The sequence below is a fragment of the Lynx rufus genome, unplaced genomic scaffold (genome assembly GCF_022079265.1).
Source record: "Lynx rufus isolate CCGP_SWC_20201006 ecotype Redwood Valley unplaced genomic scaffold, mLynRuf1.p SCAF_9, whole genome shotgun sequence".
NCBI classification, from domain to species: domain Eukaryota; kingdom Metazoa; phylum Chordata; class Mammalia; order Carnivora; family Felidae; genus Lynx; species Lynx rufus.
In genome coordinates, this window is record NW_025814897.1 from 20,888,779 (window position 1) to 20,902,887 (window position 14,109).

General features: G+C 40.1%; 1 protein-coding gene and 1 non-coding gene across 2 annotated transcripts; both read right to left on the bottom strand.

Moving 5' to 3' along the window:
• Positions 1–742: 742 nt before the first annotated feature.
• Positions 743–845, bottom strand: LOC124506543 (U6 spliceosomal RNA). The gene has a single exon (XR_006960799.1). It is a non-coding gene; the product is annotated as a U6 spliceosomal RNA (small nuclear RNA).
• Positions 846–1,618: 773 nt separating this feature from the next.
• LOC124504655 (olfactory receptor 6M1) lies at positions 1,619–2,566 on the bottom strand. The gene has a single exon (XM_047070122.1). It carries the CDS (start codon positions 2,564–2,566, stop codon positions 1,619–1,621), a length of 948 nt encoding a protein of 315 aa, XP_046926078.1.
• Between the last annotated feature and the right edge of the window lie 11,543 nt (positions 2,567–14,109).

Below are 14,109 nucleotides of genomic sequence, written 5' to 3' on the forward strand. Positions count from 1 at the left end.
AATGTTTATTTAGTTTGAGAGAGGGAGAGAGAGAATCCCCAGCAGGCTTCTTGCCAACAGAGCAGAGTTCCACGCAGGGCTTGATCCCATGAACCATGAGATCATGACCTGATCCAAAATCAAGAGTCAGATATTTAACTGACTGAGCCACCCAGGCAGTCCTTTTCTGTTTTTTTTTCTTTTTTCTTTTAGAGTCAGAAAAATACAAGAGATATTTAGATCACAAACGATTTAAGTGACTGAGAAAAGAACTAATAAATCTGACTTTTACCACAACAGCTGGGAGCTCTGATTTGAAGATCTTCCTTATTGTAAGTGTGTATGTACATATATATATATATATATATATATATACACATACACTTCGTCCATTCATCAGTCAATGGGCATTTGGGCTTTTCCATAATTTGGCTATTGTTGATGATCCGCTAACCTTCTTGAAAGTGTTCACTATGTTTATATTTTCTTTATGTATGCACACTATTTCACCTGCTTTATTTTGGCTTTTACCCCCCAGATTCCATTAAACATTTTACCAAAGTTATTCATGACCTGCCCTTCTTATGTTCCTTTTCTCAGCCAACATCTCTACCTTTCACTTGGGTTTTCTTTTTCAGTGACTTTTTTTTTATTGAAATGTAATTGATACACAAATTAGTTTTAAGAGTACATCATAGTGATTCAATGTTTTTATACATTATGAAATGATCCTCATGACAAGTCTAGTTACCATCTGCCACTGAGCAACATGGAAGGCTTCATGAACTTGGATGTCACCCTCGTGCAGGGACCACGCAGATCCTCTTTGCATTGTTCCAGTTTTAACATATGTACTGTAGGGGCACCTGGGTGACTCCATCGGTTGAGCGTCTGACTTCAGCCCAGGCCATGATCTCATGGTCCGTGAGTTCGAGCCCCGCGTCGGGCTCTGTGCTGACAGCTCGGAGCCTGGAGTCTGCTTCGGATTCTGTGTCTCCCTCTCTGTCTGCCCCTCCCCACTCATGCTCTGTCTGTCTGTCTGTCTCTCTCAAAAATGAAATAAACATTAAACATTTTTTAAAAAAGTATATGTGCTGCCAAAGAGAGCACTCACTCAGGTTTATAGACACAGGCTTGATGGCATCCTGAGTCTTCCCTCTTTTCTCCTCACTTCTTGTACCACATGAGATCTAGGTAAATAAAAGAGGTGGAAACTGAATCTCTTGAAATTTTCAAGCATGCCTAACAAGAAGTTAAAATGCTCTAACTTTAAATGTCTTATTACAAGTAGTGATGCTTTATTACCTATTATTTCATGTAGAGACGGAGACAGCAAGGCTCAGATAAGTTGTGACGTGGTCAAAATCACCTGGAAAATAAACTGACTTAGTCAAGACTAGATTTGGAAACCTCTGGATCCTACTTAGGTAATGTTTCATGGTTTAAAGGTATGAATGTGCAAGGGTTTATGGATTCAATTTTTTTTTTCTAGATGTAAGAAGAACTTTTTTCAGTTCGGTATGGTCATTGTTCATCCTGTTGACACCGTCTCACGTTTCTGGAATGTCAACATGGCACAGTACTCGTGCAGAATGAATGTGTTGAAGATAAGAAATGTGTGATGTACTAAGCACTAATGTCAGGTTATCCTTAGTATCAAGGACATGATTCTGTTTATTGTCTCTCTCAATACTTCTTTCACCTTTTCATTTCTCAAACTATAAATAAAAGGATTCAGGAGAGGGGTCACCACTGTAATGAGGACAGCAGCTACCTTGTCAAAATTCAGGGAATAGTTCTGATTGGGTCTCACATACACAAAGATATTGCTCCCGTAAGCAATGGAAATGACCGTGATATGAGAAGCACAGGTAGAAAAAGCTTTTTGACGGCCTTGGGCCGAGGGGATGCGCAGGATGGTAGAGATGATGTAGGTATAGGACGCAGTAGTGAATGCCAGGGAGCTCAGGATGACAAGGGCAGATAGGAGAAAGTTGATCTGCTCAATGAGGTGAGTATCTACACAGGCCACCTGCAGAAGAGGGGCAATGTCACAGAAAAAATGATTGATTTCTTTTCCACAGTAAGGTAGCCTTGTCACTACAATGGTTGGTACCAACACAGACAGGAAGGCTCCTACCCAGCAGCTCAGAACCAGCAGGAGGCAGGTCCTGCTGTTCATGATGATGGTATAGCGCAGGGGGTTACAGATGGCCACGTAGCGGTCAAAGGACATCACTGCTAGGAGGATAAACTCCACTGTCCCCAGAAAGAAGTAGAAATATGTTTGAGTGATACAGCCAGCAAAGGATATGGTTTTCTTCTCTCCTAGGAGGCAGGCTAGCAACTTTGGTGTAACGACAGTGGTGTATAAAATATCCAGAAAAGACAGATTACTGAGGAAAATGTACATTGGGGTTTGCAGGTGATTATCAGTCCATATTAGGAAGATGATGACAATGTTTCCTATTGCTGTTAATGTGTAAGTCAGCAAAAGAACCACAAAGAGGAGTATTCGAAGCTCCAGGAGAGTAGGAAAGGCGATCAGGGTGAATTCAGTCACTGTGCTCCAATTTCCCATGGGCATGGCTACACAGCAGGCAGGGTCTCCCTTAAGAAAGAAGAAAAGGAAGATCAGCTTGGGAGATCATTTTACAAATATCTGTTGAAAATGTGTTGTAGAGAGTGCCTTACATTGGGAGATGGGTCAGGGGTTTAGCCCTTGATCAGAAAATCATTCTTATGCATCCTAGGGAAAGTCAAAATACCATTTAGACACAACTTTTTCCATAAAATGAAGGGAGAAGACTGGATTAAAAAAACCTCTAAGCTTCCTTCCAGTAATGAAATTCTATTTAGTCTCATTAAATGAAACTTCTCTTCAGTGCAGCCAGCTTCATGTTCCCAGTTAAAAATACGCTATAAAGTACTGACTCACACTTTAGCTAGAACTATTTTTTTGAAGTTTACAGTCACTGAGAGAGAAATCCTTTAAAATACTTTCTAGCTTTTTCTATAACAAATTTTCTTTCACTTTGACAGTTGATAATGATGACCTGCCATGAGTAAGAGATAAAGATTGACTCTCCCTGCCTCCGATACTTGGTGATTTCCAGAGTCTCTCATTTTTGAAAGTCTTTTCCTTACACAAGTAGATTTATGGAAACAGACAAGAAATATCTGAAATGGACAATGGTTCAGGCTTCCTGTTAATCGCTTTAGATGACACATCAGAAGGGAATACTGGATATTTTATCTTTAGGTTATATTCTGTGTCCAAAACCTACCTTCTACAAATTCTGTGAAGTAGGTAATAATATATACATCAAATATCTGGCTGATTATTATTTTTTTATTGAAGTATAATGAATATACAATGTTATATCAGTTTCAGGTTTACAACACATTGGTTCAACAATCCTATATCAGTTTCACCATGATAAGTGTAGTTACTGTCACTATACGTTATTGCAGTATTATTGACCATATTCCCTATGCTGTACTTTTCATCCTCATGACTTATTTATTTTATGAGTGGAAGTTTGGTTCTCCTAATCCTATCTATCTATCATCTATCTGTCTATCTGTCTATCTATCTATCTATCTATCTATCTATCTATCTATTTATTTTTAGCGAAATCATATGGTTTTTGTCTTTGTCTGACTTATTTCTGGCTGATTATTTAAGAGGACGTTATACAATGTGATAAAACCAGAGAGGTACACATTATACACAGGATGGTAAAATGGAGGTAATTTAGCTTACTTCATTTACTTGATCAGTTGAAATCATCAAACTGTACATCAAGATCATACAGTTGTTCTTTATCCCAGTATCTGAGATGTGTTCTTTGGCACAGGTTAAAAGCACCCATTTCAGGTTAAAAGCACCCATTAAGTTCAATGCTTTCCTTGTCTAAATTTTACTTAGCTCTCCCTTAACAGATAGGTTAGAGCCGTTCCCCTCATTTTCCTTTTCCCACCTCCCCTCCTACCCCATCTCCAAGATAAAAAAGTTCCTATTTCATTTTTTATTTGAAGTCTTTCCCATGACAAAAAAACCCTCACATTTTTTCCCAGTGCAAATAATTAGAGCATGCAAATGCAAAAAAAAAAATTATAATCTGCAATCAAACCTGTTAGGGATACAGTGACCAGATTTTGGTGAATGTATTTCCAGGCCGTTTCAAAATTACATCGTATACATATATATCTAAAATAATTGATGCTGACATACTATTTTGTAGCTAGCTTTTCTTATTTTTCTTTTTTAATAATAATCATTCATCTTTTGGGGCACCTGAGTGGCTCAGCCGGTTGAGTGTCCAACTCTTGATTTCAGCTTAGGTCATGATCTCACTAGTCATGAGATTGAGCCCCGCAATGGGCTCTGTGATGAGTGTGGAGCCTGGTTGGGATTCTCTCTCTCTCTCTCTCTCTCTCTCTCTCTCTCTCTCTCTGTCTCTGTCTCTGTCTCTCTCTCAAAAAAAAATCATCTTTCCATGTCAATTACTAGAACTCTACAAAATCATTTTCTAAATGTTTATCTTTATTTTTGAGAGAGAGAGTGTGAGTGGGGTAGGGGCAGAGAGGGAGAGAGAGGGGGGGACAGAGGATCAGAAGCAGGCTCTGCGCTGACAGCAGAGAGCCCCATGTGGGGCTTGAACCCACGAACTGTGATCACGACCTGAGCTAAAGTCGGACACTCAACCTACTGAGCCACCCAGGTGCCCCTCTATAAGATCATTTTCTAAAATCAGATTTTTTCGAGGGACAATTGATACACAAAGACCTACCCATAGGGGTGCCTGGCTGGCTCAGTCAGAAGAGCATGTGACTCTTGATCCTCAGGGTTGGGAGACTGTGCCCCACACTGAGTGTAAATATCGCTTAGAAAGAAAATCCTAAAAACATAACAACCACAAAGAACTGCACATATTTAATATGCATACGTTTATGAGTTTGGACATATACAAACACCCATAATATCATCACCACAGTTAAGGTAACAGACACATCCAACACCTACCAGAGCTTCCTCTGGTAAAAACGCAACACATTTTTAAGGGTTGTGTAGTGTTTGATTCTATGGATGGGACTGTGAGATATTTAGCCGTTTGCTTAGCTTTGGTAATTTAGGTGATCAGCATTTCATTCCCACATAGATAATGACTGAATAAATATTCTTGCACATAAATCTTTGTGCAGCTGTTTCATTACTGTGTAGAATACTGTTATTTTCCAATAAGATACTTGTTCTATTTCTATCATAATATTAAAAAATCCAAAAAAGATTTATTCCTATAATATTAGATTTTACCAGCTTACTGGAGTAGCGGGGCCTGTAAAATCACTTATAGATCTCTTTCCTGGGTTCTTTTTCTGAGGTAATCGCAGTACATCACACCTAACTCTGGGTAGCTGATGCCTCAGCGAGGGTAAGCTGCTGTGCTCTCTCTTGCTCTTTTTTTCAAAGCCTCCTTTTGTGTTCTGGACTTCAGTATTCTTTATTTTTTTTAATTTTAATTTTAATTTTTAAGTAATCTCAACACCCAGCGTGGGGCTTGAACTTCATACCCCGAGATCAAGAATCGCATGTTCCACTGACAGCCAGCCCAGTATCCCTGGACGTCAGTATTCTTATCAGAAAAATTAAAATGTTGGACCATACATTTATAAGATCCATTCGGTGTCTTCAAGTCTTATTTCCAGTTACTTTTCAATTTCCTTCCCCACCTCAAAGATTCTAACTTATTCTCCAGCAAACAAGCTCTCAAATGATTCTATAAATTACCACACAGAAGTGGATAATTACGAATACCTATACCAACATTATAGCATGTGAAATCTTGAGTGAACTTTCTGTCGGAGGTACTGTGTTTTCTGTTTTGTGTGTGTGTTGCATTATTATTTCCATGAGGTTGTTCAACAGGCAAATGATAGTTCACACTTTCAGATTCAAGTGTTAGATAATTACAACATTCAAAATGAGCTACTGTGAGATTTAAATTAAATCATATACATGACGATAACAGATTCTTGCTAAAAAATATGGTTTTGTTCAGAAAGGATTGGGATAAACTTAAAGGAGATGAATAATTACAGCAAACTGTTTCTTGAATAAATAACGATAAATTATGGAAAGTTTAATTGGGACTGAGGGATATTTTTCATGCATACTTAATCGGAAGCCCCCAGATTTGCATCCGACCCCACTAAGAATATGACAGATCAGAGAGGCCACACGCAAGAAGATATGTTTAACAGAAGTAATATATTAGTAATTAAAAGATATGTGGAAAAGTATACTTACATTTCCCTGATCGTATAGATGATGTAAGATTCTCCCAACATGTTTTGTACGTGCAGACATAGTGAGAAGTTCAAACTTCGATTATCATGTGTGAATGATTTACTCCAAATATTGCACTTTGAAACTTTTCTTTTGCCAGTTCCATTTCTAGCTCATAGAAATACCTCTTAAAGATAAGATACAATTGACTAAGTCACTGAACCATCTAACCCAATATGTGTCCTGCTGATTAGCATCCTAACCACATGCCCATCCAGTCACGGCTCGGATGCCTTCAGTGACTTGGAAGTCACTGTCCTGCTTTAGCCCTGGCTGAATGAAAAACTCCTGTCTTGAATGGAAAACTGTAACTTCCAAACACACGTTCATGTTCTGACCTTTCCAACCAAATACTGCCCCTTTCCGCCATGGCAGGTCTTAAACACCTCAACGATCTAGGTCTCTTCCTTGCCCTACAACTTCCTGGTGAGATCCGCACCACATGATTCTAGAGTCTGGTTTTGCAGATAGAGAATGTGGTAGTAAAGCGTTAAGAGTCTTGAAAATCTTGCAGGAATGAATCAGCTCTACTGGAGTAGATCCTCCCTGACTCCATTAAAACAAACTAGCCCAGAAAATCATTGATTCTCAGTTCACAGGTATTTTTCCCCTTGCAAGAAGGCTATTTTTGGCTCTGGTTAATTCTCAGTCATTCGAATTATTTAGTAACTGGGCTGTTTTGAAGAGAGAGACTCCTACAACTAACTGACTTAGATGTGGCTGACTCAGAATCCTTATGGCATCCTTGCTAAGTGACAGCCTAGGGAGGGGAACTTAGTATAGGTTTTGGTATCTCATTCCACCTTCATGGTTACTAGAATATTAAGTTTTCCACTGAAGATTTATTTTGCTAAATGGTCTTGAATACTCTAAATCGCCAAATTCAAGTATTTGAGTATTTTTTTTTAAGTCACCTTGTTCCTTTTCTCTATAAAGTTTCCTTTATTCTATGAACTTTTTTTTTCATAAGTGGATGAGCTGTGTGTTTTCACAGGCTCATTTGCCTTAGAGACTTAGATGAAAACAGCTCTTGGGGATATGGGTCAAAGGAAGTTAATTAATATTGTTATAAAAGAATGTTGGTTTTGAACTACCTAATCACAATTACAAAGTTTTAGAAGGTGCCAAATAGTCCTGTTAGTGTCTCCTCAGGGATTTCCCCAGGGGTTTTGCGCTATCTACTTAAAGGAAAATGAATACTTAAAAAAACTTTTTGTCTTTTTTAAGTTATTGATAAAATAGAAAATGTCTTCCAGTAATAAATATTCTAGAGTTTCAGATGCCATCCAATACCTCTGTCTCTTATCAGCGTAGGATGTTTTAAAAATGTTTTTATTTAAAATTCCAGAGAGAGACGTAGCAAATTCCATTATGCTTTTCATTCCTGTCATGTTCCTGTTCAGAAAGAGAAGCCCTTGGGGCTGGAGTCAGCCCAGCTCGACTGTGTTCTCCCAACCTCCTGACTTTATCCCCAGCTGCAAGCTTGCCAAAAGTATCCACTGTATTCCCTAATATTTATATTTTTTCAATGAAAATTCCTTTAAACATTCCCCTCTTACCCAAAAACCTAGCACCTTTTTATCGTAACATAAATCTGACTTTCACTGGAGGATACCGATTGCCCTGTGGCTCCTACAAGTGTGTGCGCTCTTGTCCCTTCCTTGTACCAGAGGGCAAGGGGTGCAGGGCTGGAGGACGGGCTCTGTATTATTGTTGCTATTGTTGGTGGTATTTTTTGGCTCCCAATTTCCACTTTCAAATCACCATTCCTCTGGTTTTTGATAAAACTTCTCCAAGGCTCACATTATACAATCCTGTAAGCTTTCTTTATTTCTGCGGTGTATTGCCTGAGTTTCAAGAAAGAAGCGAAGAACTTCCGCGAGTGTTCAGATAAGACAATGAGGGAGGAGTCTTTTAAATTGAATTTCAAAACAGGAAAACCATGGGTGACACATTGAGTAAAGGCTTTTTTAGTGGTTCATGGTCTTGCACTTCATCCTAAGGGTTGCTATTGTTGTGGGAAACCTTAATTTCCATGTGAAAAGCTAATAAAATATACTAAAATTTGAATTTCTTAATCTTACTTCCAGTGAGTGTCACCTGCGTTCCCCTTTAAATCATCAACTCCATTATTTTAACATGAGTATTGCCATTATATAGAATTACTCAATCTCCGAAGTCCCAAACTCCAAGGTATCAGTCTTGGACCATAATCTCCCAATTCTATAGTTTTATTTCCTAAACACATACTCCATGGCCTCACCTAGATCTCCAGCCTATGGAAGATCCCATTTTTCCTTATCAGCCTTTCTGCCTGATATATGTATATTTGTAAAAATGTGTGTGTGTATATATGTTTTTTCAAATATATATTTATAAAATATATTTTGCTGCAAATCTATATGTTTCTGCAAAGGAGAGAGAGAGAGAGAGAGGGAAGAGAGAGTGAAAGAGGACAAATATTTTCTTTTTTTTAATGTTTATTTATTTTTGAGAGAGAGAGAGACACAGAGAGAGGGGGGACAGAGGATTCCAAGCAGGAGCCATGCTGAGAGAAGAGAGCCCGATGAACTGTAAGATCGTGATTAGAGCCGAAGTCAGATGCCCAACCAACTGAGCCACCCACGCGCCCTGAGAATATAGAGTTTCTTTCAGTGGAAGATACATAAAATGGAAGCTGGCATGAAAAAAAGAGCCCGAAGGCAAGATTTTAAAATATATACATATATTTTAATGTTTATTATTTTTGAGAGACAGAGAGAGAGAGAGCAATCAGGGAAGGGGCAGAGAGAGAGGGAGACACAGAATCGGAAGCAGGTGCCAGGCTCTGAGCTGTCAGCACAGAGCCCGACACGGGGCTCGAACTCACAGACTGCAAGATCATGACCTGAGCTGTAGTCAGCCGCCCAACCGACTGAGCCACCTAGGTGCCTCTAAAATATATTTTAAGTAACACTGGGGAGATGCATTATAATGACATCTTTGAGCCTCACAGGGCCCCAAATGCCTAGTGAAGTTCCCCTGCTTTTGCCAGATATATCCCCCGCATCAGGAAAGACCCCTGTCTGGCTAGTTCCCTCTCAGCCAGACCAGCTGCATACCCCCCAGTCCTCAGCCACCTGATGAATGGATACAGAAGATGTGGTATATATCTACAATGGAATATTACCCAGCCATACAAAAGAATGAAATCTTGCCATTTGCCATGATGTGGATTGAGCAAGAGAGTATTATGTTAAGTAAAATAAGTCAGTCAGAGAAAGACAAATAGCATCTGATTTCACTCATGTGTGGAATTTAAGAAACAAAACAAGCAAAGGAAAAGAGAGAGAGAGGCAAACCAAGAAACAGACTCTTAACTATAGAGAACACACTGCTGGTGACCAGAGGGGAGGTGGTGGGGGGGATGGGGGAGATAGGAGATGGGGATTAAGGAGGGCACGTGTGATGGGGTTGTATGGACGTGTTGAGTCACTAAATTCTGCATCTGAACCTAATATTACACTGTATATTAACTAACTAGAACTTAAATAAAAAATTTTAAAGATGCACAAAAAAACCCAAACCCAAACCAAAACAAACACATGAAAGGAAAAGGGCTTTGGTTCACTGCCAAGCAAACAGTTATTCACTCTGCCTCTGAGGGCATCCCCCACGTGGTCCCACACAGCAGGTGGTGTCCTCCTCCCTGGGCTGTAAGCATATGTGACTAACTAGCTACTGTCAGTCTTATCTGTCCCGTATCAAGAGCCTTGTGGTCAGCCACCCCCAAATCCCTAAGGCAGAACTCGTTTCCTCACCAGTGGGGTGAAGACTGAGTAGAGTGCAACACTTCACCTGAGCTGTGTGTGTGTGTGTGTGTGTGTGTGCATGCGCGCTGTATTGTGTTGTGTTGTGTTTGGGATACTCAGAAGGACTGTAAGTTGGGACACAGTTTTAGAAGGAGTGCTGGTGAGAAAATATATAAGAAATAATACATGGGAATTGTGGTAAATTAGATAGGATGGCATCTCATGATCGCTTTTAAATAATTGCCAGGGAAACATTTCTTCTCTGTGCTCACCACTTACAGTACCCCAGCCATCAAAACCTAGAACAAATTCCTTATTCTTAAATTTTTTTTAATGTTTATTTATTTTGGAGACAAAGAGAGAGAGAGAGAGAGCGAGCGAGCACGATCAGGGGAGGGACAGAGAGGGAGACACAGAATCGGAAGCAGGCTCCAGGCTCTGAGCTGTCAGCACAGAGCCCCATGCGGGGCTCCAACCCACAAACTGTGAGATCGTGACCTAAGCCCAAGTTGGAGGCTTAACCTACTGAGCCACCCAGGCACCCCCAAATTCCTTACTCTTACCCTTTAGAAAAACAAAACAGTTTGTTTTTATGGAGCCCAGTGTAATGGGGATAAAACGTGGAAGGGGTGCTCTGTGGTGGAACAGACCTTTTAACTAACTAGCAAGCCAAGGCTGTTCTTTTAATTTATTTTTTATTTTTATTAAAAAAATTGTTTTTAAGTTTATTTATTTTGAGAGAGAGAGCATACATGGGGAAGGGGCAGAGAAAGAGAGAGGGAGAGAGAGAATCCCAAGCAGGCTCCGTGCTCAGTGAGGAGCCCCACGTGGGGCTCAATCCCATGACCCTGGGATCATGATCTGAGTCGAAATCAAGAGTCAGACACTCAAACAACTGAGCCACCCCAGGCCCCCCACCAAGAGTGTTATTTTAGAACAAACACATTTGACTTGAACACAAATTTTCTGTAGCGTTTTCCTGAATTTTCCTTCTCCTATGTCGACACCATTACAGATTTTTTTTATAATCTGTTATCTTCTATTTTTTATTTATAGAACTTTCTTCTAACATTTAATACGTGTTTAAGAAATGTGGACTAGGGGCGCCTGCGTGGCGCAGTCGGTTAAGCGTCCGACTTCAGCCAGGTCACGATCTCGCGGTCGAGATCGAGCCCCGCGTCGGGCTCTGGGCTGATGGCTCAGAGCCTGGAGCCTGTTTCCGATTCTGTGTCTCCCTCTGTCTCGGCCCCTCCCCCGTTCATGCTCTGTCTCTCTCTGTCCCAAAAATAAACGTTGAAAAAAAAAAAAAAAAAAAAGAAATGTGGACTGAATAGGTGGCTTGATGCCATAAAGGAAATAATATTAAACCGGCAACCAGAAAATGACAGATTCTGGTTCTGCCTTTCTTACCACCTAGATCTAGAAAATTCTACCCCATTTGGGTCTCAGTTCTCTCATCTGTAACGTGAAATGTTTGAGCAGGATGCTCGTTAAAGTCCTCTCATTCCATGTCTTCGATTTTACACCTGTATCTGTGGGAGATAGTCACTACAAACGCCTTTCCTGCAGTTTTTTACCACAGAGGGGAAACAGGATGGTGTGGAAAGTTAAGAGCATGGGTTTTGAAGTCAGACAGTTCTTGGTTTGATTTCACTTACCAGCTGAGTGCCTTTGGGACAGTTAGCTCAGCTGCTCAGTTAACTCATCTGTAAAGTGGGGATAACATTACCACTGTAGGGTTATCTAAAAGTGAGACACAATGAAGCATGGAAGGTTGCCCTGCATGTGCCCATGGTTAAGGGCTCAGCAGTTTTAGTTAGCTGTGCCGAGGATTAAAGCTCGTCAAGTCCCTGAGGACCAGTGCCTGAAGGAGGAAGTAGCAATGCTTCCTATGTTCCCTAAAATGTGGTAGCTTTGTTCTCGAATCACTCATCTAGGATGGACTGCTGTTGGATTTTAACAGAGCTTGTGATAGGTCTGTGTCTACAGAGGTGGATGGAGAAATACATTTCTGTCTAGAATTAAGCTACTTAGTCCCAAGTTTATAGACTGCTCCTACCTATTAAAGGAGTCTATGAACCTGTACCTACATGAAAAAATTTAAATTTATGAATATTAGTTCATTTTCTTCTGACAATAAGATTTTCCCAGCAGAACTTGATTTTTGTTTCTGATGCTGTTGTTTTAATTACCTTGTTGGTATCTTGTATTCTGACTCTGAAACTTCAAGAACCCAAACACCACATTTTGAAGTCTTGAACTCTTCCACCTTTCCAGGCTATTCCTTGTGGATTTGGGAAGTGAGCCGGAGAACAGTAAGTATGGAAATAATTACCAAGGGAAGAAGGCTGAGAGCCAAAAGGAAAGGGAATCCAGAGAAGCAGAGTCTAACGAAGAAGAAGTTCTACATAATTCTGCCATAACAAATTCAGAACAGTCAGGAAATAGAACCTGTGAAGAATTTTGCAACTTAGGTCATGCTATTTTGTCTCTGAGCGTGCTGCCTTAAATATTCTTAGTTCCCTTAAGATTTCTAGCCAATAATTTTAAGATAGTTTATTTCATTCTTTTTGTTTATCCACTCATTTGCCATTCATGCATTCATTGTGTATTGGGTCTTTTTTTGGTGTCAGACATTACCCAAAATGGACTGTTTCTATGGTATCTTCTGGTATCTTCTGGCTACAGACATTGGACTTTCTGCGACTCTTTAAATACATCATTATCCTTGAATAGATTTTCCGTCTTTTTTTTTAATGAAACAGACAGATGGATTGCGTATATTGAACTTGTTTGGGGAGTATATTGAATTTGTTTGGGAAGGACTCACTAGACGCTGTTTCGATAAAATAGAACATTTTAGGAACAGTTCCCAACCCTTTCTCAAGTTAGAGGCAAGGACCAAGTTTGATTCAAGTTGAATCTTGCCCTAAGGTCAGATGGGCAATGATTCATCTGAACAGCAGTGGCCCTTTTGAAAAATTTAAACACTTTACATAATACATAAACACAGGAAGATAACTTTGAAACTATGAAGGGAAAAATACAATCAATTAAAATCCTTTTACGGAGATACTCAGCGTCAACATACTGATACAATCACTCTGTTTCTCTCCTCTGTGCTCTACCCTTGGGGAGAATTGGCACTCAACTTTTTCAGGTGGGTCCTTGTGGACTGGTGTTCCTCTTTCTACATGTACGTGATATGGGTATTGCTGCAGAAGTCCATTTCCATGGTGGAGGAACATGCTGGGTGAATCCGTAGCTTGTGCTTTGGCGATGGGGATTCTTGGTCTCCCTGCTTTGACTCTTCAGCACCAGCCTTCACATTCACTGTTTTAGCCACAAGTCCAATGTCCCTGCTGCTTATCTCAAGTGTGTTAATGGCCAGCAACTCAGACACTCGAATGTCTTTTCCATCTACCCCGAGATGAACTCTGGCTCTCTAAGCACCTTGTGCTCCATCACTGTGAGCTGAGAATTTCTGGGAGTGCTCTCCTGGTTGGGAGCTAAGCTGTTCTTTCCTCTGGTCTCATTTCCCCCTCATTCTGAACCGATACACTTTCCTCCCATTGTTTTAAAATTGATTTTCATTTTAAAAACTAAACAGATTACAGGGGGCGCCTGGGTGGTTCAGTTGGTTAAGCATCTGACTCTCAATTTCGGCTCAGGTCATGATCCTGCAGTCTGTGAGTTCCAGCCCTGCATGGGGCTCTGCGCGGACAGCTCCCAGCTTGCTTGGTATTCTCTCTCTCTCTGCCCCTCCCTCACGCACGTGCACGCACTCTCTCTCAAAATAAATAAATGAACTTAAAAAAAAAAAAACCTAAACAGATTACATAGTTAAAAATTAATGAATATTAAAACTTTTGTCTAGAAAAAGAGAAGTCACTTACTCCTTCCCTTCTCTTAGTCCTTTAAAGGCTTTTGTCTCTTCTTACGTTACCTTCATATTTTAAAATGAATGCTTATATTTTTCTTTCCGAA

Excerpts from the sequence above, each read along its gene's own strand:
- LOC124504655 (XM_047070122.1), bottom strand. The coding sequence starts at position 2,566 with ATGCCCATGGGAAATTGGAGCACAGTGACTGAATTCACCCTGATCGCC.